The sequence below is a fragment of the Myotis nattereri genome, assembly GCF_964212035.1.
Source record: "Myotis nattereri genome assembly, chromosome: 10".
Lineage (NCBI taxonomy): Eukaryota > Metazoa > Chordata > Mammalia > Chiroptera > Vespertilionidae > Myotis > Myotis nattereri.
The window spans coordinates 71,784,886-71,812,879 of record NC_138085.1 but is presented as its reverse complement, the minus strand read 5'-3'; the positions used below and the strand labels follow the sequence as shown (position 1 = coordinate 71,812,879).

The 27,994-nt window shown below is 38.1% G+C and overlaps 1 protein-coding gene across 2 annotated transcripts in view; it reads left to right on the top strand.

Moving 5' to 3' along the window:
- The window catches only part of BABAM2 (BRISC and BRCA1 A complex member 2), a 353,123-nt gene that overhangs the window by 108,243 nt on the left and 216,886 nt on the right, over positions 1–27,994 (top strand). For both annotated transcript variants that reach the window (XM_081100973.1, XM_081100974.1), the window contains 2 exons: positions 4,819–5,013; positions 15,165–15,239. In XM_081100973.1, coding sequence (XP_080957099.1) covers positions 4,819–5,013; positions 15,165–15,239 — 270 coding nt within the window. The remainder of the gene's footprint in view (positions 1–4,818; positions 5,014–15,164; positions 15,240–27,994) is intronic.

The window sequence follows — 27,994 nt, the reverse complement described above, 5'->3', positions numbered from 1 at the left end:
GAAGTGACCAAAATCTAGTATATCTTTTGTGTCTCTTCTTCTAGGCAAAGTGGTTCAAACCACAAATGACCTAATAAGTAAAAGTAGTCATGTAGCAGCAATAGTAGAGGACATTTGATCTTACTGAGCAGATCTGTATCTCCCTTGATGGGGATGTTTTTCAGCTAAGTCGGTTCTCAGGGAAGTGTGCATTTAATGGCCAAAGAGGTCAGATGCATTTTCATGTATTGGGAGATTGTATTTTAATGGAAAGGGACTGGCGGGCCTGTCTTTACTATGCATTTAACAATTAGGTTGAATCAATTGAAATGAATTCAAATTGGTAAGAGATGTTTGCCAGCTTATATGCTTTCATATATATATATTTTGGTGTGTGTGTATAGATTATAGCCTTTAATTTGCAAAGAGCTAAAGAGAAATGATTGAATTACAAAGGCTTTTTTTTTTTTAATGAAGCAACTAAAGCTTTTTGTTTCTCTACTGGAACAAGGACTTAAAAGGAATACTTAATCAAGAAATGGAATGCTGTGTATTCTATTTATTAATGTTTGATTGATCGCTGAAGAAAATGCATCCCAAACTACATAATGATCATTTTGTTTTATACTATGTTGTTCTTATCCTATTTATATTTTGAGGAGCTCAAAAGTGAGGACAGGACTTTGTACTCTATCACATTACTTCATAGCAAGAGGCCTCTTTCAATCACTGTATGATGCTGAAGCTCTAAGTTTTTCTCTGTTCATCAAGTCTTAATTTAAACATCCCTTTAAACCTATCCTTCCTATAAATAAAAGAACATTTCATGATTTTCTCATTGCCATTTAGTCCCTATAAATCCATACACTCTGTAGAGCAGAGTAATTATTACCCCTTTAAAGGATGCATTTCTTTAACTTTTGTCTTCTTTTGATAGAAGACTTTTCTGGTGAGATTTGTCAATGATATTAATGAATGTGATTTTTTGATATTGTGTAAATGAAACATGTCAACATTTGGAAGATCTGCATAACTCAGTGAATCAGTATTATCTAAATAATGCATGATGGTACAGAATCATACAAGAGTAAAATCCATTTAAAGTCTACATGAAATAAGTCAGACAGAGAAAGACAAATATAACATAATTTCACTTATATATGGAATCTATCTAAAATACAAAATAAACTCAGAAACACAGAGAACAAACTGATGGTTGCAAATGGGGGATGGGTGGAAAAAAATGAAAAGATTAAGAAGTACAAATTGCTAGCTATAAAAACAGTCATGGGAATGTAAAATAAAGCATAGGGAATATATATTCAATAATCTATACTAATAAAAGGGTAATATGCTAATTAGACCGGGTCAACTGGCCATCTTCCAGATGTCTGACTTCTTTCCGGACAAAACCATGGTGGTGGGGGCTGAGGCAGAGGGGGCAGTTGGGGGTGAGATCAGACCAGCAGGGCAGGGCCTTTGGGGGCGAGATCAGGCTGGCAGGGGAGGGCAGTTGGGGGCGAGAGCAGGCTGGCTGAGGAGGGCAGTTAGGGGCGATCAGGCAGGCAGGCAGGCAGGTAGAGAGGTTAGGGGTGATCAGGCCGACAGGCAGAGGCAGTTAGGGGCGATCAGGCAGACAGGCAGGTGAGCGGTTAGGAGCCAGCGGTCCCAGATTGCGAGAGGGATGTCCGATTGGAGAGGGTGAAGGCTGGGCTGAGGGAACCCCCTCCTCTGTGCACAAATTTCATGCACCAGGCCACTAGTATAGTAATAATTATGTATGGTGTCAGATAGGTACTAGACTTGTCGGGTTGATCACTTTGGAAGTTATGTAAATGTCTAATCTCTATGGTGTACAACGGAAACTAATACAATATTGTATGTCAACTGTAATTGATAAATTTGAAAAGTGCAGGATAGACAAATGGAATTTAATGTAAGAACATGAAATGTTTATTAATATACCTTCAGATTTCACATTGCAGCTAACCTTTAAGAAACTACCACTGTTGAGTTTTGGTGCAGTATCAAAGAAGAATATCCGGAATTATTTGAAAGGCTATTAAAAGTACTCCTCTCTTTCAATGTACTGTTAGGTGAGGCTGGATTTTCTTTATATACTTCAGCCAAAACAACATATTGCAACATTGAATTTTATAAAAGCATATAGGGAAGTCCAGCTTTTTAAAAAGCCAGACATAGAGATTTGCAAGAATATAAAACAATGTCATGTTTCTCACTATTTTTTCAGGAAATATAGTTATCTCATTAAAATGTTTTTATATTAACATGTAGGATTGTAATTTAGAAATGAATTAATAATTGTTTTTAATTTCTCAGTTTTCATTTTATTATAGTAAATTTAATTATATAATTCACATATACAGAAGCCAGGACCTTAATACTTTTTAATACTGTCAAAGGTACCTGAGACAAAGCTGTGTAAGAACATCTGGTGTAGTGCTTAAAGAGGAACATGGAGTCAAATTGCTTGTCAGAAACCCAGCTTTATTGTTTGATCTCTTTGTGACCTTGGATAAGATATTGAACTACGTTTTGCCTCACTTTCTTCATCTATAAAATGATATAATAATATATGGAGGTGTTCTTCCATGCTGCTAGCAAGGAAAATGTCAGTTTGTTTTCTCTAATCCCCCAGCCCCAGCTTTGAAATTCATGCCTTCAGACTATAGGACCCACCAATCCTTCCTTGTTATTGTTATCTATAGACCTTCATTGAAGATTGTAGCACATGGCTTGTTGTTACTCTGCATTATTACCCTTGCCATGGTTTCAGGTGATTTAATGTTCATATAAATAACCCTTTCAACACCCTGGCCTCTCAGTCAGTCCCCAACTTCCTTTCCTTCAGTGATCTTGTACTCCTTTCTACCTTAGCCAGGCACACTCTTAGCCAGACCTTGTTAATACCAGTTACAGATCACCTCCATCATCTCAGTTTCAAACGTCCTCTTTTCTGACCACACCTCCTGTCTTTCCAATTCATTCTTTTTAGTATGTCAACTCCAACAATTTTTTTTCAGCTCACCAGGACTATAGGTCCTACCACTTTTTCAATAACTCTCACTTCCATTATGAACTTACTTGGCTTTTTCCTGACTTAAAGTGCATGGTTCATAATTACAATAATTGTTTTGCAAACTTTCTAAGATCTCTTGTCCCTCTTTCTGTCTATTGTACTTGTCTGGCAAAACCTCAGCCTTTGTTAAATTTAAATTCCTCCCATTCCACATTGCACCCAGACAGTGGAATTTATGCTAATTGGTCTCACTTAATAATCATACCTCCAACCTCAGTGGAGCTTTTAGCACTATGTGGAATTCCTCTTAATTTCCTCAGTCCATTTATTTTTCTGAATGACTCTTCTAAATGACTATTTCACACTTCTTCTCAAACTTCTAATATTCACTCCTCCTTTCTCACTCTCAGCTGATGACCTTCCTTCCTGCTGCAGGAGATAATATCAGCTCTCTGGAGAGAACCGCCACCAGCTCCTCTCACCACATGGAAGGGCCTGCCTGCATTCCCACTTATCTAGTTTGACTTTTCTCCTTTCCCTTTGGATGGATTCTCTGCTTATTGCCAAGGCCAACACTCTATGAGATCCCAGGGTTAGCTGCCTATTTACTATGTTCTTTCCTGGAATTCTGCTTCCCCACCTTGCATCATCACGTTTACCCCCTCTCCACACCAACATTCCATTAGGCTACAAATATCTGAGCAAAACTTTCCCTTAAACCCCACACCCCCTCTAGTTACCAGATTGCATTGTCGGTGTAGCTGTTCGCTGTTGCATTCTGCCCATTCTCTCTTAAACCCTCGGAAATCAAGCTCTACTTCATCAAGTAGCACTTGTTGAGGACAGGATTGACCTGAGTGTCGCTAGAACCAGCAGTCAGTTCTCAGGTCTCATCTTACTTATCAACATCATTTGACCCAGTCTGATCGCTTCTTTCTCCTTGACATACTTCCTTCATTAGGCTTCTGGGATGCATGCTCTATTTTTCTGAGTAGCATTTATCACCATCTGACATATTTCCTTGTTTGTTTATTGTTTATTTTGGCCACTAAAATGTAAGCTCCTTGAGAGCAAGGGTTTGGCTTGTTCTCATCTCTGCCAAGAGCAGTGGCGCATACATAATAGGCACTTGGTAAATAGTTGTTGAATGAATGAAAGTGAGCTTAAAAATAGTATATACTTTTCAGTTCTTCTCTCATTTCTAGCCCCTTTCCTGGTCAAAAGCTCTCAAAGCCGTTTTCTTCCTCTTTTTCACTGAATCTTGCATTTGCTAATTGTATTTTCCCTCATCTCTGCTCCATTCATTTTCAGGCTGAGCCATCAGCATTATGCTTATATTTCTGTGGGACTCTAGTGTTTACCAGAACATTTATTTATATCTGGTATCACAGATGGTCTGTGGATCTGAGTTGATACCATTAGCATATAATGCTGAATTTAGGTGCAGATTAAAAAAATAAAATTATAAATGAGTAAGAAACAAATTAAGTCTTCCAGAGCTAAAATTATAGTCTTCTAGGATATTTAGGTTTATTGTTTATTACTACCCTGCTTTACACTTTACTGTTTCTGGCTACTCATGATGGAATTTCTCTTGATTTTCTGTGAGGGTTTTTAGAAGGCAGGAGAAATCGCCAAGCTGAAAAGAATTTTCTAACTTCAGCTCTGAGTTTATCACTAAGAGGAGTATGCTCCTCTTAGAATTTCATCATTCTTTCCCTCTATATCGATGTGCTACTGTATGCTGGATTTGTATGAGAATTCATTTTTAACTGGCCTTTTATTTATGGCTTCTACAGAACCTTGCCTCCTGGAATCCCTCAAATCCTGAATGTCTCTTACTTGTGGTGAAGGAACTTGTGCAACAATATCACCAATTTCAATGCAGCCGTCTCCGTGAGAGCTCCCGCCTCATGTTCGAATACCAGACATTGCTGGAAGAGCCCCAATATGGAGAGAACATGGAAATTTATGCTGGGAAAAAAAATAACTGGGTAAGGTTTTTGGAAATGGGGAAAAAAATGCACTTTATCTGTAATAAAATAAAATAATCAATTCAGATATCTATATATATAAAAGCCAAGAGACCGGAATGACCAGAACAACCAGTCACTATGACACACACTAAGGCTGGCCAACCGGCCCAAAGGGGGTGGGGCCAGCCAGCCAACCTCCCACGGCTCCTCCCCCCGGCCAGCCCTGCCCCTCATCAGCCCCTCACACCCTGATTGGGGTGGAACCGGCTGATTAACCTCTGCAGCCCCTCCTATCGGCCAACCCTGCCCCCGATTGGCCACCGCCACCCCAATGGGGGTGGGGCCAGCCAGCCAACCTCCTACGGCCCCTCCCCCGTCTGTCCCCAATTGGCCCTGATGGGGTGCGCCGGCTGGATCCCACCCGTATACGAATTCGTGCACCGGGCCTCTAGTCTAGTTATAATAAGCCCTAGCCATTTTCTTAGATAGACATGGTTTAGGTTGCCTACATATGTTCTCATAATTTAGAGTTTAAAGGGACCTTGATGTTTATCTGGTTCATTGTGTTTCTCAGAGTTATCACCTGGGAAATTTGTAAAATTTGGAGTCTCACATCCCCAGCCCCAAGTATTCTGAAACCAGGTTTTGATGCAGGTGGTTCATAGGCCACATTTTGAGACATTGGCAAGTTTCCCTTTTTTAATTTTTTAACATCTTTATTGTTGAAAGTACTACATATATTCCCTTTTCCCCCCTCCATTTATCTCTTCCAGGCCACGCCCCCACTGGCCTTCACAACCCTATTGTCTGTGTCCAGACCTCTTTTAGTATCCCAGTCAGATATGTGAGGTTAACTCTGGAGGTAGCTAGTTTATATGGAGCCTTTTATAATTTCTTTTTATAGTTTCTTTAAGTTATATGATTCTTTCTTTAAAAAAATATTTTTATTGATTTCAGAGAGAGGAAGGGAGAGGGAGAGATAGAAACATCAGTGATGAGAGAGAATCATCGATTGGTTGCCTCCTGCACGCCCCCTACTGGGGAATCAAGCTCACAACCCAGGCATATGCCCTGACCAGGAATTGAACCATGACTCCTGGTTCATGGATGAACACTTGACCACTGAACCACACTGGCCATGCTTGTATAATCCTTTTGAAATGCAAGTTGGATCATATCACTCCTCAGCCTAGAACTTTCATATACCTCTCTTTGACTCTCATGGTAAAAGCCAGTGGCATAAAATGCTCTACATGATTTCTATCACCACCATCCTTTATTCTTCACTAATTCCCTCACTTCATCTCCTACCTTCCTATCTAAAAATATTCAGCTCTAGCCACACCTTTGCTGTGCTGCAGACACACCAGGTGTGCTTATGCTGTTGTATGGTGTAGTTCCCCTAACTACTTGCATGCCTAATGCCCTTCCTTATAGTTTTTACTCATTTGTCATAGTCTCAGCCATGCCTGTGTTAACGCGCATGGTTTTCTTAAACAACTTTTTTGAGGTATAGTTTACATATCATAAATTCACCTGTGTTAAGTGTATAATGCAATGATTTTTAACACATTTGCTGAGTTGAGCAACCACAAACACAATCCCGTTTTTTAATGATCTCATCACCCAGTAAGGTTCCTCATGCCATTTACTGTTAATTCTATCCCTATCTCCAGACCTGGGTAACCATTAACTAGTTTCTGCTATATAGATGTTCTTTCCTGAACATTCATGTAATGGAATCATATAATATGTAGTCTTTCTAACTGGCTTCTTTCTCTTAATACATTTGCGGTTCATCCATGTTGTAGCATGTCTTATTTCTTTTTGTGGTTGACTAATACTCCATTGGATAGACATACCACATTTTGTTTATCCATCCACCAACGATGGACATTTGGGTTTCCATGTTTTAACTGTTAAGAATAATGCTGTAAACATTCACTTGCAAGTCTTTGTAACACCTCTTTTTAAAAGGATAATTCGCATCCCTCCACCTGTACCCTGCTCTACGTTTTTTACATCTCTTTTTTAACATACCATATGATTAATATATTGTATTAGTTATATGTTGCTGCATTAGATAATTATTCTAGAAATTAGTGGTTTAAAACATTTATTTTTATTTTTTGCATGTTAGTATATTATTATTTATTTTTAAATTTATTCTTATTGTTCAAAGTATTACAGATGTCCCCTTTTTCCCACCAGTGAACCCCCCTTCCTCCCACGCCTTCACTGCACTATTGTCTGTGTTCATGGGTTATGCATATATGCATATAAATTCTTTGGTTAATCTCTGCCCGCCCCTCCCCCTTCCCTCTGAGATAAAACAACATAGATTATCATAGTTTTTATTTGTCAATAGTCTATGTAGACTCTCTGCTTAGACTCACAAGCTGCACTCAAGGTATTGACCAGGGCTGCAGTCATCTTAAGACTCACCTGGAGATGAATCCATTCTCAGCTCATTCATAAGGCTGTTGGTACCTTTCAGTTCACTGCTGGCTGTTGGCTAGAGGCTGCCCTCAGCTCCTTGCCTCTTCACAGGGCCTCTCCCCATGGCAGCTCATAGCATGGCAGCTGGCTACATCAGAGCGATCAATCAGTCAGGAGAGCGAGAGTGTGGGCAAGACAGAGTCACATTCTTTCTAACCTAATCTCAGAAGAGACATCTCATCATCTTTGCTGTATTCTGTTTGTTAAGTCCAGTCTCCACACAGGGTGGAATGACATAAGAGTGCGACTACCCGGGACTATCGGAAGCCACCTAGAAGCAGCCTACACACTTATGTCTATTGCTTGTCTATCCCTTACACTGGGATATAAATTCAATGGAGGCAGGGATCTTTGTTCTGTTCGTCCTATATGAAAAACACCCAGAATAGTGTCTGCCACATTGTTTACTCTCTGTCAACATTAGTTGAATAAGTACATTAATAAACTCTCTAGTCTAGTTAAGCACAGAATAAGTTTAACTTCCCTTCTCTGTGCTAATTCTTTTAGGTTTCACTTAGTCTTCCTTTACTTACGTTAAATATGCCTCCTCTGTCTTATTCTTCAGCTTTTTCTTAAAACGACATAGTTTCCAGGGTCTTATACATGATTAATGCTTTGAACTAGTAGGATTAAAATTTATTCTTGTTACAAATCATCTTGTTTATTCAGTTCAAGGTTTTTTGTTTTTTTTAAAAAAATACATTTTGTTTATTTTATTGTGGTACAAGATATATAAAATTAAATTTACCCTCTTAACTATTTATATCAAAACTGTAAGTTTGTACCTCTTAATTGCTTTCATCTTTTTACCCAGTCCTCCCCTGCCCAACCCTCTGGCAGCTATCAGTTCTCTGCTATGAGTCTGTTTGTTCTCTTTGTTCATTTGTTTAGTTTTTTAGATTCCACATATAAGTGAAATGATAGAGTGTTTGTCTTTCTCTGACTTATTTTACTTAGCATAAGTAAGTCCACATTCTGGATCAATCCATATTGTCACAAATGGCAAGATTTTATTCATTTTCATGGCTGAATAATATTCCTGTGTGTGTGTGTATGTATGTGTATACATACATACATAACTACTCCTCTATCTATTCATCTATCAGTGGATACCTAGTTGGCTTCCATATCTTGGTTACTGTAAATAATGCTGCATTGAATATAGGGGTGCATATATCTTTTTGAATTCATGTTTCACTTTCTTTGGCTAAGCACCCAGTAGTGGAATTTCTAGTTCCTTTGTCTTTTGTTATAACCTTTGTTTTAAAGGTTATTTTGCCTATAAGTATTGTTATCCCAGCTTTTAAAAAATTTTTCATTTTCATGAAATATCTTTTTCCATCCATTTACTTTCAGTCAGTGTGTGTCTTTTGTTCTGAAATGAGTCTCATGTGGGTAGAATATGTAATGGTCTTTTTTGTTGTTTTTAATCCATTCAGCCATCCTATCTATGTCTTTTGAATGGAGCACTTAGTCCGTTTACATCTAAAGTATTTGTTGAGCCCGGCTGGCGTGGTTTAGTGGTTGATGTCGACTTATGAACCAGGACGTCACGGTTCAATTCCCGGTAAGGGTACATGTCCAGGTTGCAAGCTCAGTTCCCAGTGGAGGGGCATGCAGGAGGCAGACAATCAGTGATTCTCTCTCATCATTGATGTTTCTATCTCTCCTACTCCCTTCCTCTCTGAAATCAATAAAAATATTAAAAAAGTGTTTATTGATAGGCATGTACTTATTGCCATTTTTATTGTTTTCATAGTAGTTTTATGAATGTTTGGTCTACTACTTTTTTGATATGTTTGCCTTTACTAGTGAGAGTTTTTCTTTCATATATTTTCTTATTTCTAGTTTGGCCTTTTTTTTCCACTTAAAGAATTTCCTTTAACATTTCTTTTGAAAATAAATATATTTTTATTGACTTAAGAAAGGAAGGGAGAGGGATAGAGAGATAGAAACATTGATGAGAGAGGAACATCATTGATTGGCTGTCTCCTGCACGCCCCCTACTGAAGATGGAGCCTGTAACTCCGGCATGTGCCCTGACCGGAATTGAACTGTGACCTCCTGGTTCATAGGTCGACGCTCAACCACTGAGCCACACTAGCTGGGCATAACATTTCTTGTGATGCTGATATAGTGGTGACAAACTTTAGCTTTTGCTTGTCTGGGAAATTCTTTCTTTTTGGCAGATTTTTTAATTTTATTTTACTTTATTTTATTTTATTGCTTAAAGTATTACAAAGAGTAGTACATACGTTTCCTTTTTTCCCCATTGACCTTCCCCCGGCCTCCCCTACCCCCCAGTATCTTGCGTCCATTGGTTATTCTTATATTTGGGAAATTCTTGATCTCCTTCAGTTCTGAATGATAACCTTGCCAGATAGAGTATTCTTGATTATAGCCATTTTCCCTTTCATCATGTTGACTGTATCATTTCTATTTTACTCGTAATATTTGCAGTGCCTTTATAGGTCCTGACACATTTTAGGCTCTTAACCTATAGCAATGAATGGATGAATACATCTTGAGTCTTAGGTTGAGCTCTGACTCTATTATTCTCTCAATTATTGTAGGCAAGTTTTTTGACTATTCTAAGCCTCAATTTTCTCATTTCTAAAATAGGTATAAATGAATTAGATCTACTGAACAGGGTTTGGGGAATAATTAAACAGTATTAGAACTTAGAACAATCTTAGAACACCATTTTGTAAAGTATGAGATGTTCTAATTAGCCTAACTTTGGCTTTCCTTTTTACATGCAGTAGATAATTATGCATTTGCCAGGGAACAACCTGCAGACTTAGCCTATTGGTTGTCAGAGTCCATTGGAAGAATCACCCTTACCAGGCTGTCACCCAGCTAAAATTATAGCCACTCTTGTGGCTAAGTATTAAAGCCAGGTATTTCTTAGCTTTTAGCTATCTAAGTGGTAAGAGCAGTTAATTTCAGATGAAAGCTTGACAGGGAACAGTCTCTAAGAAAGTAAAATTTCCCTTTACAGAGCAACCTGGGTTTGGAATCCAGTCTGCATAAGATGCCTACCTGTCACTTCCAAAACGGGGAGAGAACTCTGACACAGCTGCTATTACCAGAAGAAAAGCTTAGACCTAATACATTGCCCAAACTCAGTGTTGTTAGTTTGTTACTTGCCAATGTACTATAACTTGAAAGAAGGAAGGATGCACGTATTTATTGCTAATGCTGGGGAAATTGCCATTAAGGCAGTTGGCAGAATGGCTGACATTTTAACAGTCATAGGTCAGATAATTTTCTACATCTATCCAAGAGAGGATTTGACCAAGGATTGAAAAAAAAAATCAAATTATTCTGTTCACTTGGCTGCATCTAAATGTCTCATTTTCAGCTTACAGGAAAGATTGCTATGGAAGCAGTCTTTGACATTACCACAGAGTGACCATGAATTGCTTGAATAACTTGGAACTTCAAATATAAAAACACGGGAAAAGTCATTGTTGGAGATAGAACTCAGAAAGGATTTCTGACTTAGGTTTTGCTCCTCATATCATGTTTATAGCTCAACTTTTAAGTAAGATATGCTTTAAATCACTGTTTACTCAATTTTGCAGAGGAAGATTAGCTTACAGCTCACAAGGAGAATCAGTGTAAAACTGAAAACAGAATTCTTGTCTAGTTTCTGACGTTTCTAATGCTATTAGAAACAAGTGCTGTTTTATTTAGTCTCTCAACGGCAAAATAAAGAATGTATAGTAGGCTTGAAAGTTGGAGATAAAGTACTCTTTATGGTTTCTATTAGATCAAATTCTCTTCACAGCATTAAGATTCATTTATTATGAATTTAGTTGTATAAATCAGTCTTTTGCCAATAAACATACATTTATACTAGTTCTAGGATCAACATTTTGAGAAGGGATAATGTAGGGATCATCTGAGCATTTTTCAAAAAAATATATTTTTATTGATTTTTGAGAGTAAGGGAGAAGGAGGGAGAGATGGAAATATCAATGATGAGAGAGAATCATTGATCCGCTGCCTCCGGCACATCCCGCATTGGGGATCGAGCCTGCAACCCAGGCATGTACCCTGACTGGAAACATACCATCACCTCTTGGTTCATAGGATGACACTCTACCACTGAGCCACGCCGGCCAGGCTCATCTGAGCATTTTTATTTATTTATTTATTTTTTTAAAATATATTTTATTGATTTTTTACAGAGAGGAAGGGAGAGAGAGATAGAGAGTTAGAAACATCGATGAGAGAGAAACATCGATCAGCTGCCTCCTGCACATCTCCCACTGGGGATATGCCCGCAACCCAGGTACATGCCCTTGACCGGAATCGAACCTGGGACCTTTCAGTCCGCAAGCCGACGCTCTATCCACTGAGCCAAACCGGTTTCGGCTCATCTGAGCATTTTTAAAAGAATGTTGGTCTGAAATAGCTGGTAGAATAAAAACATATTGTACAAACTAAAAAAGGGCAAAAGAGCTAAAGTTCTGTGCATGTACTAAAATAACTAGCAGTTCAAATGAGTCCAAGTGCTAAATATGCAATTATTTTCCTGATTACCTTATATGTACAAGAGTTCTTTTAATTTTTTAAATCCCACATTTCATTCCTTTTGTTATTTAAAAATATAAGACCCATTGAGTCTAAGAAATTCAAAGTTTTGAGATTGCCATTTTAACTTACAGATTGACATTTTAGACTAGTGGGTAGAAATGGCTACTTATAAATTGGTAGGTTGTTTGACCCTAAAATTTGAAAATGAAAAAAAAATGAATGGAGTCTGACTTACTATTGTCTGTCCAACCGACCTCTTCTAATTCCTTGGTACATTTTAAAAACTGGTGTCAACCTCCACAGGATTGACTTAACAAATGTTCCACGTACATGTAGTAGCCATTTTGGTGTTCACTGATTTTATGAATGATTGTTGCACATCCCACAGGGGTTTGAAAATAGCTCACCTACGGAGAAGGGAGTTTCTGGGTGACCTCAGATCAGTATCAGTGCTTGTCCACTCCAGTAACACTGACCCCAACTCCCCTCCCCTCTGACATCTGTGAGTTTGTTCTCTGTATCTCTGAGTCTGTTTCTATTCTGTTAGTTTGTTTATTTTCATTAGATAAGGAAGACTTTTCTGTTTGTGTTCCAATATCCCTCACCAAACTCCCATTGGGCTAGGTACCCCTCTTATAAGCTCCTATTTAACTCTGTACCTCTGTACTTTTTTTATGTTGTCCCTATACTTACTCCTTTTAAAATATGACCTCTCATAATTAAAAACAGACTCTCTTAGGTCCAAAGAATCACATTTAACAGGATATGTTAGTTCTAGAGTTCTAGGAGCTTATGTTAGTTCTAAAAGCTTAACATAGCACCAAAACCATACCTTTTAGTAGTCTTGAACCATAACAGAAGGTAAGAGTTTATTAGGATCTTTCAGAGACCTCCTTCCACCCACTATGATGAGTTGTTTATACATCTTCAAGTGGTTCTTAACTATCCTCTCAGATGTTGGGTTTTGAGTCGAGTGAATGTATTGATGTTTTATACTGAGTGCAGCTCTCAGCTCTCAGGTTTAGTCCTCATTCTCACCTTTGGATTCCTGGTGGCACAGTGCCTGCTGTGACTCTATCTGGCTGCCTCAGCTTTGATTCTGTTCATTCATTTCTCTCATTCTGCCTTTTCTGTCTCAGGATTAGGCTTGTGGTAAGGAAGAAGTGCTCTGTCCTTAGCCAGAGCTGATGTAAATTAAAAGATGTTGTAAGCAGTAAAACCAACAGCAAACAACTATGCAGATGGTGGTTATCATTGTGATCTTTTTGAGCTCAAGGTTTATATTTCTGTTTGAATTTTTAAGGGTTTAGGTTAGAGTTTTAAAATTAGGGCCAAGACTTTGGAGCCAGTTGCTAGGGTGTTTGTAGAAAAGAATGATGCATGTTGTGGATCAAATGTAAGAAGTGTGCATGTGTGCCCTAACCGGTTTGGCTCAGTGGATAGAGCGTCAGCCTGCGGACTCAGGGGTCCCAGGTTCGATTCCGGTCAAGGGCATGTACCTTGCTTGCGGGCACATCTCCCATGGGGAGTGTGCAGGAGGCAGCTGGTCGATGATTGATGTTTCTGACTCTCTATCCCTCTCCCTTCCTCTCTGTAAAAAATCAATAAAATATGTATTTTTTTAAAAAGTGTGCATGTGTACTGTGTGTGCTCATCCACTCATCCATTAAAAACCTGTAAGTGCGTACTGTGTTTAAAGATATGTTTTGGGGAGTTTGAGGTGTTTGTTTTCATAAGGGAGGGAGGGAGTGGAGATATTGGGAGCTCTATAGTAGTCACAATATGAAAAGCTAGAAATAAACTCTTTAGAGTGGTTCTAGATTATCCCTGAAGTTCTTTGTCCGGACAACATGTAACAGTGAAACCCAACATGTCAAAATCCCAAGCTGAGCTGCAGGCTTGCATCAAGAGAGGCTGGAAGACCCAGAATCCCATTAGCTCAGCACCCATCTTTGTTGCATTTGCAAGACTTCCCTTGGAACCCCCTAGGTGTCTGTACAACCCAATTGGAAAACCCCTCCTCTAGACTATGACAAAGATTTTAAAAAATGTGATTCCTTAGCCCGGCTGGTGTGGTTCAGTGGTTGAGCAGCGACTCATGAAGCAGGACCTCATGGTTTCATTCCTGGTCAGGGCACGTGCCTGGGTTGTGGGCTCGATTTCCAGTAGGAGGCATGCAGGAAACAGGCGATTGATGATTCTCTCTCATCATTGATGGTTTTTTCTCTCCCTCCCTTTCCCTTCCTCTCTCTGAAATCAATAAAAACATATAAAAAATGTGATTCCTTAGCCTTTCCCATCATAAAAACTGAATTTTTTTCTCTAATGTGAGTTTTCTCTTTTAAAAAATAAAATTATTGATAGCTTAGTTAAATGTTCTAAATTGCCAAACCTCTGTATATCTTTCCTATGAAGACTGGTTTACAGATAGAATCACTGAAAAATATTAGTTGATGATAATGTTAACAGATTTTCAGGGAATTAAATCTTATTTGGCATATCCACTGATGAATTGTTTTATATGGGTAGAAGTTTGACCTTGTGTGCACTTCTAGACAAATTATGAAGGCTGATGATATATGTCCTGAGCCTGTGGGTTATAAATTCAGGGAGGGGCAAAAGTAGGTTTATGCTTGTGAGAGCGTGAAACACAGAGCTTATTCTTATATTTTTATGTATTTATTAATTATTATATTATTCATTATTATTAATCTTTTGCCCACCCCTGTATTAGTGAAGTGGTCTGAATGCTTCAGTAAAAGCAAAGGAATCAAAGGGGCAGGTCTGTCTCTATTGTTCATATTTTTAAGAAACCATACATTAAGGAGTTCTTTCTATACTTAAAAATAAACAAAGGTAATACTACTGCATTATAATTTTATTGCATTTATAAAACATTTTAAAAGTTTTAATTGTACTTTTTAGTAACTAATAATTTAATACTTTTTTTGATCTTCCTGTACTTTTTCATCCTTTTTTTTTTTGTCTGTTTGTTTCATGTTGTTTTACCCAAACTCAAGATGCCTATATTTTGAACAGGTTGAACTTGTGATTTTGGCTGTAATTGTCATGTCACAACCTATTTTTTGATTTTTAATCTTATTTTTATACTTTTCTTTCTACAGACTGGTGAATTTTCAGCTCGTTTCCTTTTGAAGTTGCCGGTGGATTTCAGTAATATTCCCACATACCTTCTCAAGGTAAAAATATATAGTTGTCAATATGAGACTATAAATGAATTTTTAAAGTAATTATATTACTCTGAATATGTATGCGATTGATTTACCAGCATTTGTTTGGATGATTAATTCTGTTAAAATACTAGAGGACTGGTGCACGAATTCGTGCATGGGTGAGGTCTGGCTGGCCCGCCACAATGGGGGCCCATTGGGCTGGGCTGGCAGGGGGGAGGGGCTACAGGCGGTTGGCCAGCTGGCCACACCCCCGATTGGGGTGTTGGGGACCAATCAGGGGCCAGATCAGGTCGGTTGGCTGCTGCAGTGCGCATCATAGCCACTGGTTGTTCTGGTTGGTCCACTGTTCAGTTCGCTGGGCTTTTATATATATAGATTAATTGCATTAGATCCATTAAGTTCCTTTGTTACCTAAAAGCTAAAAGAGTAGCCCTAAAAGTAATTTTGAAATAATGTTTAATTATAAGATAAAATAACCTTCTTGGCATGAAAGAGCTGTTAGAAATTGTCTAATATACATTCTATAAGTCAGATTGCATACTAATTATGCCTTGTTAAAGGGCATTTTATTTTCCATACTTATGTTAGCAGTTGATCTCAGGCACCTCATAGTTGGCCTGACCTGAAGAGAACGAGAATCGAATTAGGCTAGTGTACATGGCATTTTTTATTTTTATTTTTTTAAATATTTAATATATTTTTATTGATTTCAGAGAGGAAGGGAGAGGGAGATAGAGACATCAATGATGAGAGCAAATCACTGCTGCCTCCTGCACACCCCCTACTGGGGATTAAGCTGGCAACCTGGTCTTGTGCCCTGACTGGGGATCAAACTGTGACCTCCTGGTTCATAGGTCAATGCTCAACCATTGAGTCACACTGGCCGGGCCATGACATTCTTTAAAATGAATGCAGGCAAGCTGTGGTTTGGGGAGGGATCTGCAGATGCTTTGCAGAGAAAGATAGAATGCAAGTGGTAGGCTGTGGTTAGGGTGAAAGAAACTAAATGGACCAGGGAGAAAGTTCTGAACTGGAAGCCTAAGACAAAGGCCTATGTTCATCGCTAGATGCGGGTTTTGGTTGTGACTGCCCTCAGTTCCATATTTCAACCTGGGGCTATATAGCTTTAGTCTAATGTAAGAAAAATCTCTACCTTCCTAATTTGATGTTGTTTAAAGAGTTAGCAGTGTTTATAACAGTTTAAAGAGAAGACAGAATCCTGTACAAGTTTTCCTGCATATTGTAGTGAGTAAATAATATTAGATATTAATCTTAATAATGATTGGAAGTGTGGTCTTATGGAGTATAAATTATAGGCAATAGAAGAGATTAAGGAACACTTTTTTAATTTTCATGTTTCATTAAGTAAAACATTGGATTTTTGTGCTTCATTACACTTTCATTTTTAGTTTCTATTAGACTAGTTTTCTACTCTGTATCCAGGAGTTGTGAAGTCCAAGTGAGAATGGAAGTGAGCAATTTACATTAGTTTCTCCTCACTCCTGTTGTAGAAAATATATGTATTAGAGCTGTCATTATTAAGCATAACTAATTCGGTTTCAGCATTTACTGTGCTCCATTAGAATAGCAAGCAGTTTCCTTGGAAACTCTTAGATCACAGACTCATTGACCTCCATATATTCCAGTTAAAACTCTATTTCAGACTATTTAAAACCAGATGCAGTAATATATGAAAGTACCTTATTTATATAATCACTTTACTCCATAATTTACAATTACAGTATCTTTGGTTTGATTTTTGGGGCCTTATCAGTTTGATTGGTTGTCTTGTTCATTTGAACTTGATGTTGCCTCTGCTCCTGTTCTTGAAGGTCAAAGGAAAAAAAAATGTTCCTTGAATCATAATCTGTCTTAAATTTTCTTTTCAAAATCAAATTTTCCCATTTTCTTTTCCAAGACTTCTAAATTTATATTATGATGCCCTTACTTTTTTTTTGCTAGCCAAATAGGAGAAAAGTGGAATCTATTTGGCAAATTAGAAAGCTTCTTTCCTTCCCCCAAATAAAAGTACTATGAAATGATTTTTCTCCTGTAGGTGAAATGGGTACATTGAAGCACTGATGTCTTTCTGGATCTGTTGTTCATGCAAAGAGAGTAAAACAGCAAGGACCAAAAAAGAAATATTTATATCACACAAAATAGTAGCAAAAAACAAAACAAAAACACAACAAAAACCCTATTTAAACCTATACAATTTTATTAATGAATATCACCCCAATAAATTCAATTTAAAAATATTTTTTAAAAATTACAAGCTCTTTGTGATTTTTGTCATCTTGTCGAGTGCTTCAATAATCCCAACACAATAAAAACAACAACAGCAACCACCAACTGGCATTCCAGAAGTAACCCAGAATATCTGTTGAGGGTTTTAAGATCTAAGTTCCAGAAGTTGTTGAATCATAACCTTGGAATATTTGGCTGTACTCTTAAAAACAAAGTTTGCATTAGAAGCTGCTTTACATATTATTTACATTTGGATGCTTCTAATTTTTAATCATTAGGCTTATGACTGATAGTCTAAATCCTAAAATAAACTCTTCAAATTTCTAGGGTTAGGATACTCTTTATCAGCATCAGTATAGTTTTACCTTGACATCCCAAATAAATGAAAGGTTAAGTAGACTTCTAACATTGAGATAGCATGGAGTTTGACTACACACCCTACTGGTTTGCTATAGTGAAATTTTACTGCACTGTGAAAGCCATCATAAGTTTATATGTCCAAATGTACCTATTTTATCCACTAATAGACAAAATGAGTTGTAGAAATGGTATGGAAACTTGAAAAACTGAACCTATCAAGTGAAATTGTTAAGAAACAACTAAAGTGATAGCATACTAGCCAAAGTAATCCTGGCTTTTCAAGAAATAGCTTTAATTCATGATATACTTGAATGCAATAATCTTACTGATACTCTGTTTTTGAAAAGTTTAAAGGAAATGTTGCTGGGGAAAAAAGCATTTCAGTGGTTGGTCCTATCATTCTTTCATATAGTTAGGGAGAATAGGTCATGGGATGAGTTAAACATGTGTATGACTTGTCACTAAAGATTGAGTCTTAGTACATTTGCAGTTTTGAAATGTTTCATTCTTACTTCTATAGGAAAGGGGAGGGTTTGGCATTCTGTGTACCCAGAAGAAGAGAATTAGGCTAATTTATCTCCCTAGAATTTCTTTTTGGATGGATTCTTGCATTGTCCTTTATTATTGGGACTGTTTGAAAGTTCATTTAGTTTTATACAGTTACTATGGAGGAAACTGGTAATTTCCACCAAATATTCTCTTTGTTTAAAATCCAGCAAGTTTTTACTGTGACATGTATTGATAGTTGTTTCTCAGCGAGCATAAGATAGCAGACATTAAAAGCTCCCTGATCCTGATAAATGAATATAAATTCAAAAGCTGACCTCACAAAGATTTTTCCCTAAACCACAGATTAAATGATGCTTCAAAATTTGAGACCGTTTAGTTGATAGAATTTTTGGATCCAATAAAGTTACTCTTAATAAGTAGCTTTTAGAAATAAAGACTGCTTTAATGCATTCTTGTGAAATCTGGTATTAAAGCAAAACAGTTGTCTGTTTCTTGAGAGACCATAAAGGATTCACAGAGAACCCTCATCTTATCTTAAAGGAAATAGTTTCTGTCTAACCAAATAGGAGTGGGCATACTTTTATACAAGTAGGAATGTGTACCTGGAAGAGAGTGCCGTAAAAGTAGGGTACTGTTTATTCCTGCAGTAAGTCTGATTTATCATGGCTAAATTTGAGCCAAAATTTGCATTTGAGACTTAATCACAAGGGAAGTTGTAAGATTGTCTAAAAATGTATTCTTCAGGGAACTTTGTTTTATTCTTTCATGAAGTAGGGGACCCATGACTGCTCTCAGTTTATTTATTTATTTATTTATTTATTTATTTATTTATAATATGTTTTCATTGATTTTTAGAGAGAAAGAAAGTGAGAGGGATAGAGAGAAACAACCTTGACCAACTGGTTGCCTCCTGCAGCTCTCCCCAGCCCCCACTGGGGATCAAGCCCACAATCCGGGCAGTGCCCTGATGGGGAATTGAACCAGTGACCTCTCGTTTTCGACACTCTTCTGCTGAGCCACACCAGCCAGGTGCTCTCATTTTATTGTTCTTGTTCTCTCTCCTTTCTCTAGAGAGAGAAGCAGGTCTTTGGAGGGAAATACACTCCAGATCAGAGCGCCTGAATGTCTTCTCTAAAGGGCAAGATTGTAAAATTTTAGGTTTGCAGGCCAGATGGTCTCTGTCACAACTACTCAGCTCTGCTGTCATAGCATGAAAGCAGCCATACACAATATGTAAATGAACCCTTGTGGCTGGGTTCCAATAAAACTTTATTTTCACAAACAGGCACTGGGCTGGATTTGGCATGTGGGCAATTGTTTGCCCATCTCTTTTAGATTATGGAGAAGAATGTTTCTTCACAACTGCACCTGGGGCGGCATAGAAAGATCAGTAAAGGGATCTGGTTTAATGAGCATGGGTGGATTTTAATACCATGCTCTCTTAGCTGATATTTTACTTACACCTTCAACTTGGGTGAATTCTCCGTTTCTCTTTTACTTTTTTTTTTTTGTTTTCTTCCCTTTTTATTCCATCTTCTCTCTCATTTTTAAATAATCTGTTGGTAATATATAATTTACTAAATTCTCTTCCATGTCTTAGTTTCCCTAACTGTGATTCTGAGAGTGCTGTACGTTACAGTTCCTCTTCTGCCTGGAAGTGATTAGTCCAAGGGCTGGATACATCATCCAAGCTGCCCCAGAGTTTTTCCTAGAAGAACATTTGAAAATTGAAGCAGGAAGAGGAAAACATTTTCTTTGCTATGATGTTTTTAAGCTCACATGAATTGAGTCCAGTACTACAGGTGGTCATGTTCCTCACTGTGTGGGAAAAGCCTGTAGATCAGCACAGTCCAGTGGAAATATAATGCAAGCCATAAGTGTGAGCCACACATGTAATTTCTAGTAGCCACATTAAAGAACTAAGAAGAAACAGGTGAAATTAGTTTAATAATATGTTTTATTTAACACATTCAATATATTATTTTAATATGTAATCAAAGTTAGAATTATTATGAGATATTTAATATATATACTAGAGGCTCAGTGCATGAAATTTGTGCGGGGAGGGGGGGGGGTGTCCTTTGCCCAGCCTGCACCCTCTTCAATCTGGGACCCCACGAGGGATGTCCCACTGGGATCGGGCCTAAACGGGCAGTTGGACATCCCTCTCACAATCCGGGACTGCTGGCTCCCAACCGCTCGCCTGCCTGCCTGCCTGATTGCCCCTAACCACTCCCCTGCCAGCCTGATCGACGCCTAACTGCTCCCCTGCCGGCGAGTGCCCCTAACTGCCCTCCCCTGCAGGCCTGGTCCCCCCCAGCTGCCCTCCCTTGCAGGCCTGGTCCCCCCCAGCTGCCCTCCCCTGCAGGCCTGGTCACCCCCAACTGCCCTCCCCTGCCAGCCATTTTGTGGTGGCTATCTTGTGACCACATGGGGGCAGCCATCTTTGACCACTTGGGGGGCGGCCATCTTGTGTGTTGGAGTGATGGTCAATTTGCATATTACCTCTTTTATTAGATAGGATTTTATACAAAGTCTTTGAAATTTGGTGTATATTTAATTTTTTATCATCTCTCAATTTGGATTAGTCATATTCCAAATGCTCGATCACCACATTGGTTAATGGCTACCACATTCAAGAATGCAGCTCTAATCTGTGGGAGTGAAGAAGTAAGGATGGAAAAATAAGTACAGATAAGAAACATGGGAAAAGAAGTACAGAAGAGAGAGATTTAGAGAGAAAGAGTACCACCAGTGGTGAGACTTTGGGGTTCACTTCTTCACGTTGGAGGAGCTGTCTTGGTTTTAGCTTCTATAACTAGCTATCTTTTGGAGTCTCTGAGCCTCTCCCATAGTTTTCCAATAGATTATTTTTTTATTTTTCTGAAGTATGATTTAGGCTTCTGTCATTTATAATCAGAAAAATCTTGACTCATACAGGAAGGCATTATTATCTGCATTTCTTGTAGGCGAGGAAACTTAAGCTGAGAGCAGTTAAGCGGGCTGGCCAGGGTTATGGTAGCTGTGTATGGCAGAGCACAGGTTCGCCTCACTCAAGAGCTTGCCCATGGAAGCTAGTTCCAGAGCAGGCCCTTTCTCTGCATAAAGGGGTGGAACTTTATTCTTGCACATTCAGTGCCCAGTCTAGTTCTTTGTAGCCTCTGATATGATGTAATTATGAAAATACTTTTTTTGACAGGAACTTTCTGGTGGAAACACATAACAGTCCTGTTAACACATTTCACCTCCACCCCTTTCTAAAAAATGATTTCAGCAAGGCAGTTGGCAGTGAATAGAACCTGCTTCAGTTCTGTGGTTGCACACATGCTGCCTTGTAGACTGGTGCAGTAATCCAACCTTGTTTCCTTTGAAATACTGTAGCCTGTCCAGGAAACTGTATTAGCGCCTCTAAACAATTGCGTCATTCAAGAGCAAGACTGATGAGCCCTGTTAAGGCTATGTAGGATCTGTTTTCCACCCTGAACAAAGTTAAGCAAGTTCTCATAATAATTTTAGAATGATTCAGCCTTTTCTAGTTGCTGTAACTGATGTTGAAAAACTTGGAAATCAACATGAGGCTATTCTTTTCTGTTTCTCAGAATCATCCTTTTGAGTTATTATTATACTCTAGTGTTCATTTGATAGTCGATCCATTTTAACAAATTACCATAAACACATATGTTGAGAATTAACATGAGTAAGGCTGAGGCTTTATGGTGGGATACCCAGGCAATCGTAATTATAGTAAAAAGTTTGTACTTGATGGCACATAGCTAAAAGTTCAACTTAATTTATTTACCTCAGTAGCACATTATCTAGGACTGTTTCCTTGAACAGCCTAGAAGTGAAGTGATACACTGGTAGCTGTACAAATGAGAGGGAAGGGCTGATATTTATGAGTTTTAAGCTCCTTATGGAAAATTTAGTCTAATTCACCTTTGTATTTCCCTGTATTCTGGGCACAGTGCCCTGAACACAATATATACTCAGGAAGAATTTGCTTTTAAAGAAAAAAATGTATGTATGTGTATATAGTATATATAAAATGATTTAATGATGATGTAGATGAGTTCTTATATTATTCAAGTGAACTCTACTTTTGTAAAAAATGAAATATTATGATCCACAATTATAATAATAAAATCTGAAAATCTAAAGAAAACATAAAAGGAAATATAATTCTCGAACTCATTCTATTTTTATTCAATACATATATTTTACTTGATATGATGAGACTAGCCTAATAAAGAATAGAAACAGACTCCTGATTATGTAATAGCCCACAATTATTTTTATGGCTATTGCATTCCAGTCTTCTTATGCAATATTTACAATGTACATGTGTAGCAAGGGCACAGAATACAAGTTTTAACAATCTTAACTATAAATCAGAATCAACTCACTCAGCATTGGCAAACCTGCTTGGCTGATGCAGATAACCTATAGTAAGAATACATAAAACACTAGGTTTACAACTCTGTGGTAGATTTAGGGTTCTAAGTTCTAAAGTTTAATTATCCCCTGCCCCATAATTAATTCTTTCAAGACATTTTGATATTGGTTTAATTCTGAAGTTGGGAAAAATCTCATGTATTACATTTTGAAAAATGTTTTAAATACTATATGAATGTGACGACAACTTTAGCAGATTATGGCTACAAAAGACTGTGATTCAGCCTGAAAACATAACCTATGGAAAATCATCAGCTGTGCAGAACGAGCTCTTCCAGATGACAGATCTAGGAAAACCTGCCAATAAAAGAGAGAATGCTAAAGAAAAAGGATCCCATAGACTCTCAACACATGGCCTTGACACTGACATATCTTATAGTTTTTAGTGAATAACAAGCCAAAAAACTGGGTTAACACCCCCTGCCCCCCCAAAAAGAATGTGTGAATTTAAAAATGTTTACTGATTTTTTCCTCCACTTTTATTTCAAAGGATGTATTTAATGGTGTGTGTATGTGTCTGTGTATGAGAGTGATGAAGGGATGCATATTAATTATATTTTTACCTTTCATGATAATAGAGACTCCTAGCAAACTGAAAATAAAGGCAAATACCCATGTAAATTTATACATTAGTAAGAAATTTTCTGTCATGTTATCATCATTGGTTCTCTCAGTTACGTAGTTCAGCCTTTCAACTACTACTTAAAAAGAAAGGGGCAGCCCCTCCTGCCTGGCTCAGTGGTTGTGCATAGACCTATGAACCAGGAGGTCATGGTTGGATTCCTGGTCAGGGCACATGCCTGGATTGCGGACTCGATTCCCAGTAGGGGGTGTGCAGGAGGCAGCCGATCAATGATTGTTTCTCATCGTTGATGTTTCTATACACTGAGTGGCCAGATTATTATGACCAGCTGACGTTTGTAGGCAAATTAGCTATAATTTCCTGCTGAAGTTGCTAAAGGGGCAGATCATTATAAGCGTCTGAATAGCACAACATACCTAAGTATCGTTTCTGACCAAATTCATCCTATCATGTTGATGGCGTATCCCAATGGAGATGGCTTCTTCCAACAAGACAATGCGCCATGCCACGATTCTCGTATTGTGCAGGAGTGGTTTCAAGAACATGAGGGAGACTTTACCGTGCTTAGGTGGCCCCCACAATCACCAGATCTCAATCCAATTGAGTATTTGTGGGATGAAGTTAAAAGAGCCATCAGGCAGCTGGTTCCACAACCATCAAATCTCATAGAACTAGACAGTGCTATTCATCAGGCATGGTGTCAGATTCCTCACATCACCTTTCAACATCTCGTGGCGTCAATGCCAAGAAGAATAGCCACAGTATTGAAGGCAAAAGGTGGCCCAACGAAGTACTGATGGCATGGTCATAATAATCTGGCCACTCAGTGTATATATATCTCTCTGAAATCAATAAAAAATATATTTTTAAAAGGGGCCACTAGAGATGATCTGGTTTAATTTCTTGGTATTATGCATGTGCTGTGGTTGTTACCTCATGTGTTCACATTCACTTTTATTCAGTCAGTGTTGAGTGCCTACTATGTGCCAACCAACTAGAGAAATCTGTAGTTTACAGGATGAATCTTGTCTGATGAATTTCCAGAACACACGAGTTTTGAATATTCCATGTGTTTGGAATATAATGGGTCAGAGTTACAGCTAGTTAAGTTTTAGGTTAAGTCTACTTTCAATGTTTCCTTCCTCAGGTTGAAACTGATTCAGATAGGTATTCTCTCTAGAGAACACTTAGTTTCTCCTAATTTCTGGTAGGAGTGCTAACCACAGGAGTTGTGGTGCTAATTTAGAGTGGCGTTAGGCGAACAGGAAAATTAACTGCCAAGTAACTGCAGAGCCATGGATAAACGCAAACACACAAAAAGATCAGTATTCCAGCTCTGCTGCTTACTTAGTTGTGTGACTTGGTTTCTTAATCTAAAATACACACACACACACACAAACACACACACACACACACTAGTATATATGAGAATATAACTACCTACTTGCGAAAGTGGTTGTGAAGATTGAGTTAATACATTTAACTGGTTAATTCAGTGACTACCACAGAGCACTCTAAAAATGTTATCTATTATTGTTATTTACAGCACGTCCAGACCTAAATGTTACATGTGTCAGGTAACAAAGCTGAAACAAACAAGTATGGCGTTGATGTCCTCACACACATGGAACATTCTTCCTGTGGGATATTGGGCAAGAGTAAGTTATAAAATGTTAGGAGAGGTAACAGGACATAGTTAGGGGTTTCCTAGGCCAGCAAGTCTTATTTTCTAGAGTAAGCTGAGCTGGCTTAAGCTGAGTTGGAGGGTTGTGCTTGGTGTATGTTAGGTAGGTTTCCTTGACAGGTGTTTCCTGTAAGAGCTGGCTGACGTGTTTAGATTGTGACATAGGCTGGCCCTCATTTTGTGGGTCCTTATGTATGAATTAACTTTGTTACATGGAATTAATTTAAAAGAGTTAAACCTACTTTAACGGACAGTTCCAAATAGCTTCTTTAAACCTCACTATAGTCAAATTACTTTTTCTTTATTGCTTTCAGAAAATCTTGAAATTCCCACAAAGCTTTCTAGTGTTTTTTCCCACCTGCTCTGTGGTGCTATGTAAACTTTCCCCTTTGTTAGCTAACATGACAAGGTTTGTTGTTGTTGTTGTTGTTTTTTAAATCTTTGAGAGCTCCTTTTCAAATGTCCCATGCATGTCTCTTTTTTAAAAAAAATATATTTTATTGATTTTCTACAGAGAGGAAGGGAGAGGGACAGAGAGTTAGAAACATCAATGAGAGAGAAACATTGATCAGCTGCCTCCCACACACCTCCCACTGGGGATGTGCCTGCAACCAAGGTACATGCCCTTGACCGGAATCGAACCTGGGACCTTTCAGTCCACAGGCTGACGCTCTATTCACTGAGCCAAACCAGTTAGGGCTGCATGTCTCTTTTTCTATGGAGGGAAGCTACTTTGTCATCTCCCACATGTAGTAACATACCTTGGTTCTATTCAAAAATCCCCAGGAAAGTGTTTATTTTGATCAGTAAAAAAGAAAACTAAAACATTGGATCACGTAAGATGCATCATCCTGACTGTCCTACCCCTAGTTATAGGAAAAACTCGCTACTACAGAAGTTCTGCAGTGCCTTATCAACCTTAAATTGTCAACAACTTGGCTTTGAGGTATTTTCTTAAAGAGGTTATGCGCTCCTCTCTTGATAAGGACATTTAAAACCAACAGAACAAAACAGTGTTTCATATGTAAAGTTCATTGCACTTTACTTTCAAGTAAAAGTACACTCAAGATTTGTGCACTTTAGTTTTTGACAATTATACCTCTTTAAAAAGGTGTGTTAAATCTCAGTTAATCCCTGTGCAAGAGTTGCAGCTTGTCAGGTCACCTGTGTTTGAACTAAAACTACATACCTGCCACTTACTGTGTAACCTTGGCAAATTACTCAAACCTCCTAAACTTCAGTTTCCTGAATTATAAAATGAGAATAGTAATATCTGTCCCAAATGTCATGTTGGTAGAGAGTTTTCCTTTGACTCCATGTGCTCTATTCCCAATCCAACCACTTCCTCTCTCCAAAAGTAATCACTGCCCTAACTTTAGAAAGGAACCCGTGAGACTCTTGATGGTTTCACCACCCAAGTATGGTCCTTCAACTAGAGCTGAGTCTTACCTATTGTTTTAAATTCCATATGTTTCTAAAGTCTCTTTTCATCTACAGGTTCATCCTTTATTCTTCTCTTTTCCTTACAATGTTGTTGTTGTTGAAGAACTCAGGTCAGTCACTTATAGAGTTTCCCATTGTCTAGATTTTGCTGATGTAGATTCATTGTGCAGTTCAGCATGTTTCTGTATATTTCCCTCAAATTGGCAGCTGAATTAAAGGCTTTATCAGATCTGGGTTTAATTGCTTTGGCAAGACTATGAGTGCGGTGAGTTCTTTTATCAAGAGACATACAAATGTCTGGTTGTCACTCTTTTTGTGATGTTATAAAAGAATATATGATATATATTTTTTTTCTTCTGAAAGATTGTATCAGTTTACATTTCCTCTAATTTTTATGATTGGTGCTTTAAGGCTTGGTTATACTTGGGAGCAAATTGCTGGGACTCGTAGAGTTGTAGACAACTGGTAAAGCACACACATTTATCTGTGACAGAATTCACAGATTGCCATTCAGGATTTTTCAACCTCAGCACTACTGACATTTTTGTCCAGATAAGAAGTCTCTTTTTGAGGGGTGGTTCTGTGCATTGTAGGGTATTTAATAGTGTCCTTGGCCTCTACCCTTTAGATGCCAGTTGAACTCTCACCTGCCCCCCACTTGTGATAACAAAAGATATCTCTAAACATTGCCAGATGTCCCCTGTAGGGTAACATCTCCCAAGTTGAAGATCATTGAATTTCCCCCCATTTTTGTTTCTATAATGCAAGTCTGTTTGTAAAATTTAATTCTTAGTCTCTGCATACAAATTTACATAATGATTACATTCCTGAAAAGTAGTTAAGAAGTATTTTCTTATACATCTTACAATAGTTTGAGGAGAAAACAGTCTGGGTTTATTAGTTCCTTTGGTAAAACCATAGATGTTCTTGCTTTATTCCTTTAACAATAAAGAAAATTTGTGGAAAACATGAATATATTGAAAAATTGTTTATGAAGTATGGTAATTTGCAACTCTCAACCTGACATGCTCTTTAAACAGGCACTGTTGTCCTGCTGTGTCTGTCCCTGCTTTGCCTGTGTGATGCTGACTGTCCATGTCCGCTGCCCTCCCTTTGTCTTCTATAGTGAGTCGGAGGACCCAAGTGTTACTCTGACAGTCGGGGCCCTTTGCTGCTGCTTTATCTGACCATGATTTCACTTAATTGTTTAATACCTCCCCTCCCCCAAATCCCAAAGGAATCCAAAGATCATAATCTTGGAATTTTATTTCACCTAAAAAATTGCATATATGACTTGAAACTGGCAAAGTTGATAGAGACCAGATCTGGACTGTTGTAGAGCAGACTGCATTTTCTCAGCGTTACTTTTTAAATCTAGTTGCAGTGGTATGTAAAGAAATAAGGATTATCATGTCCACAACTTTACTTTTTGTGACAGAAGCCATGAAAACAAGTCCTTCTTTGACCCTGATTTACTTTCAA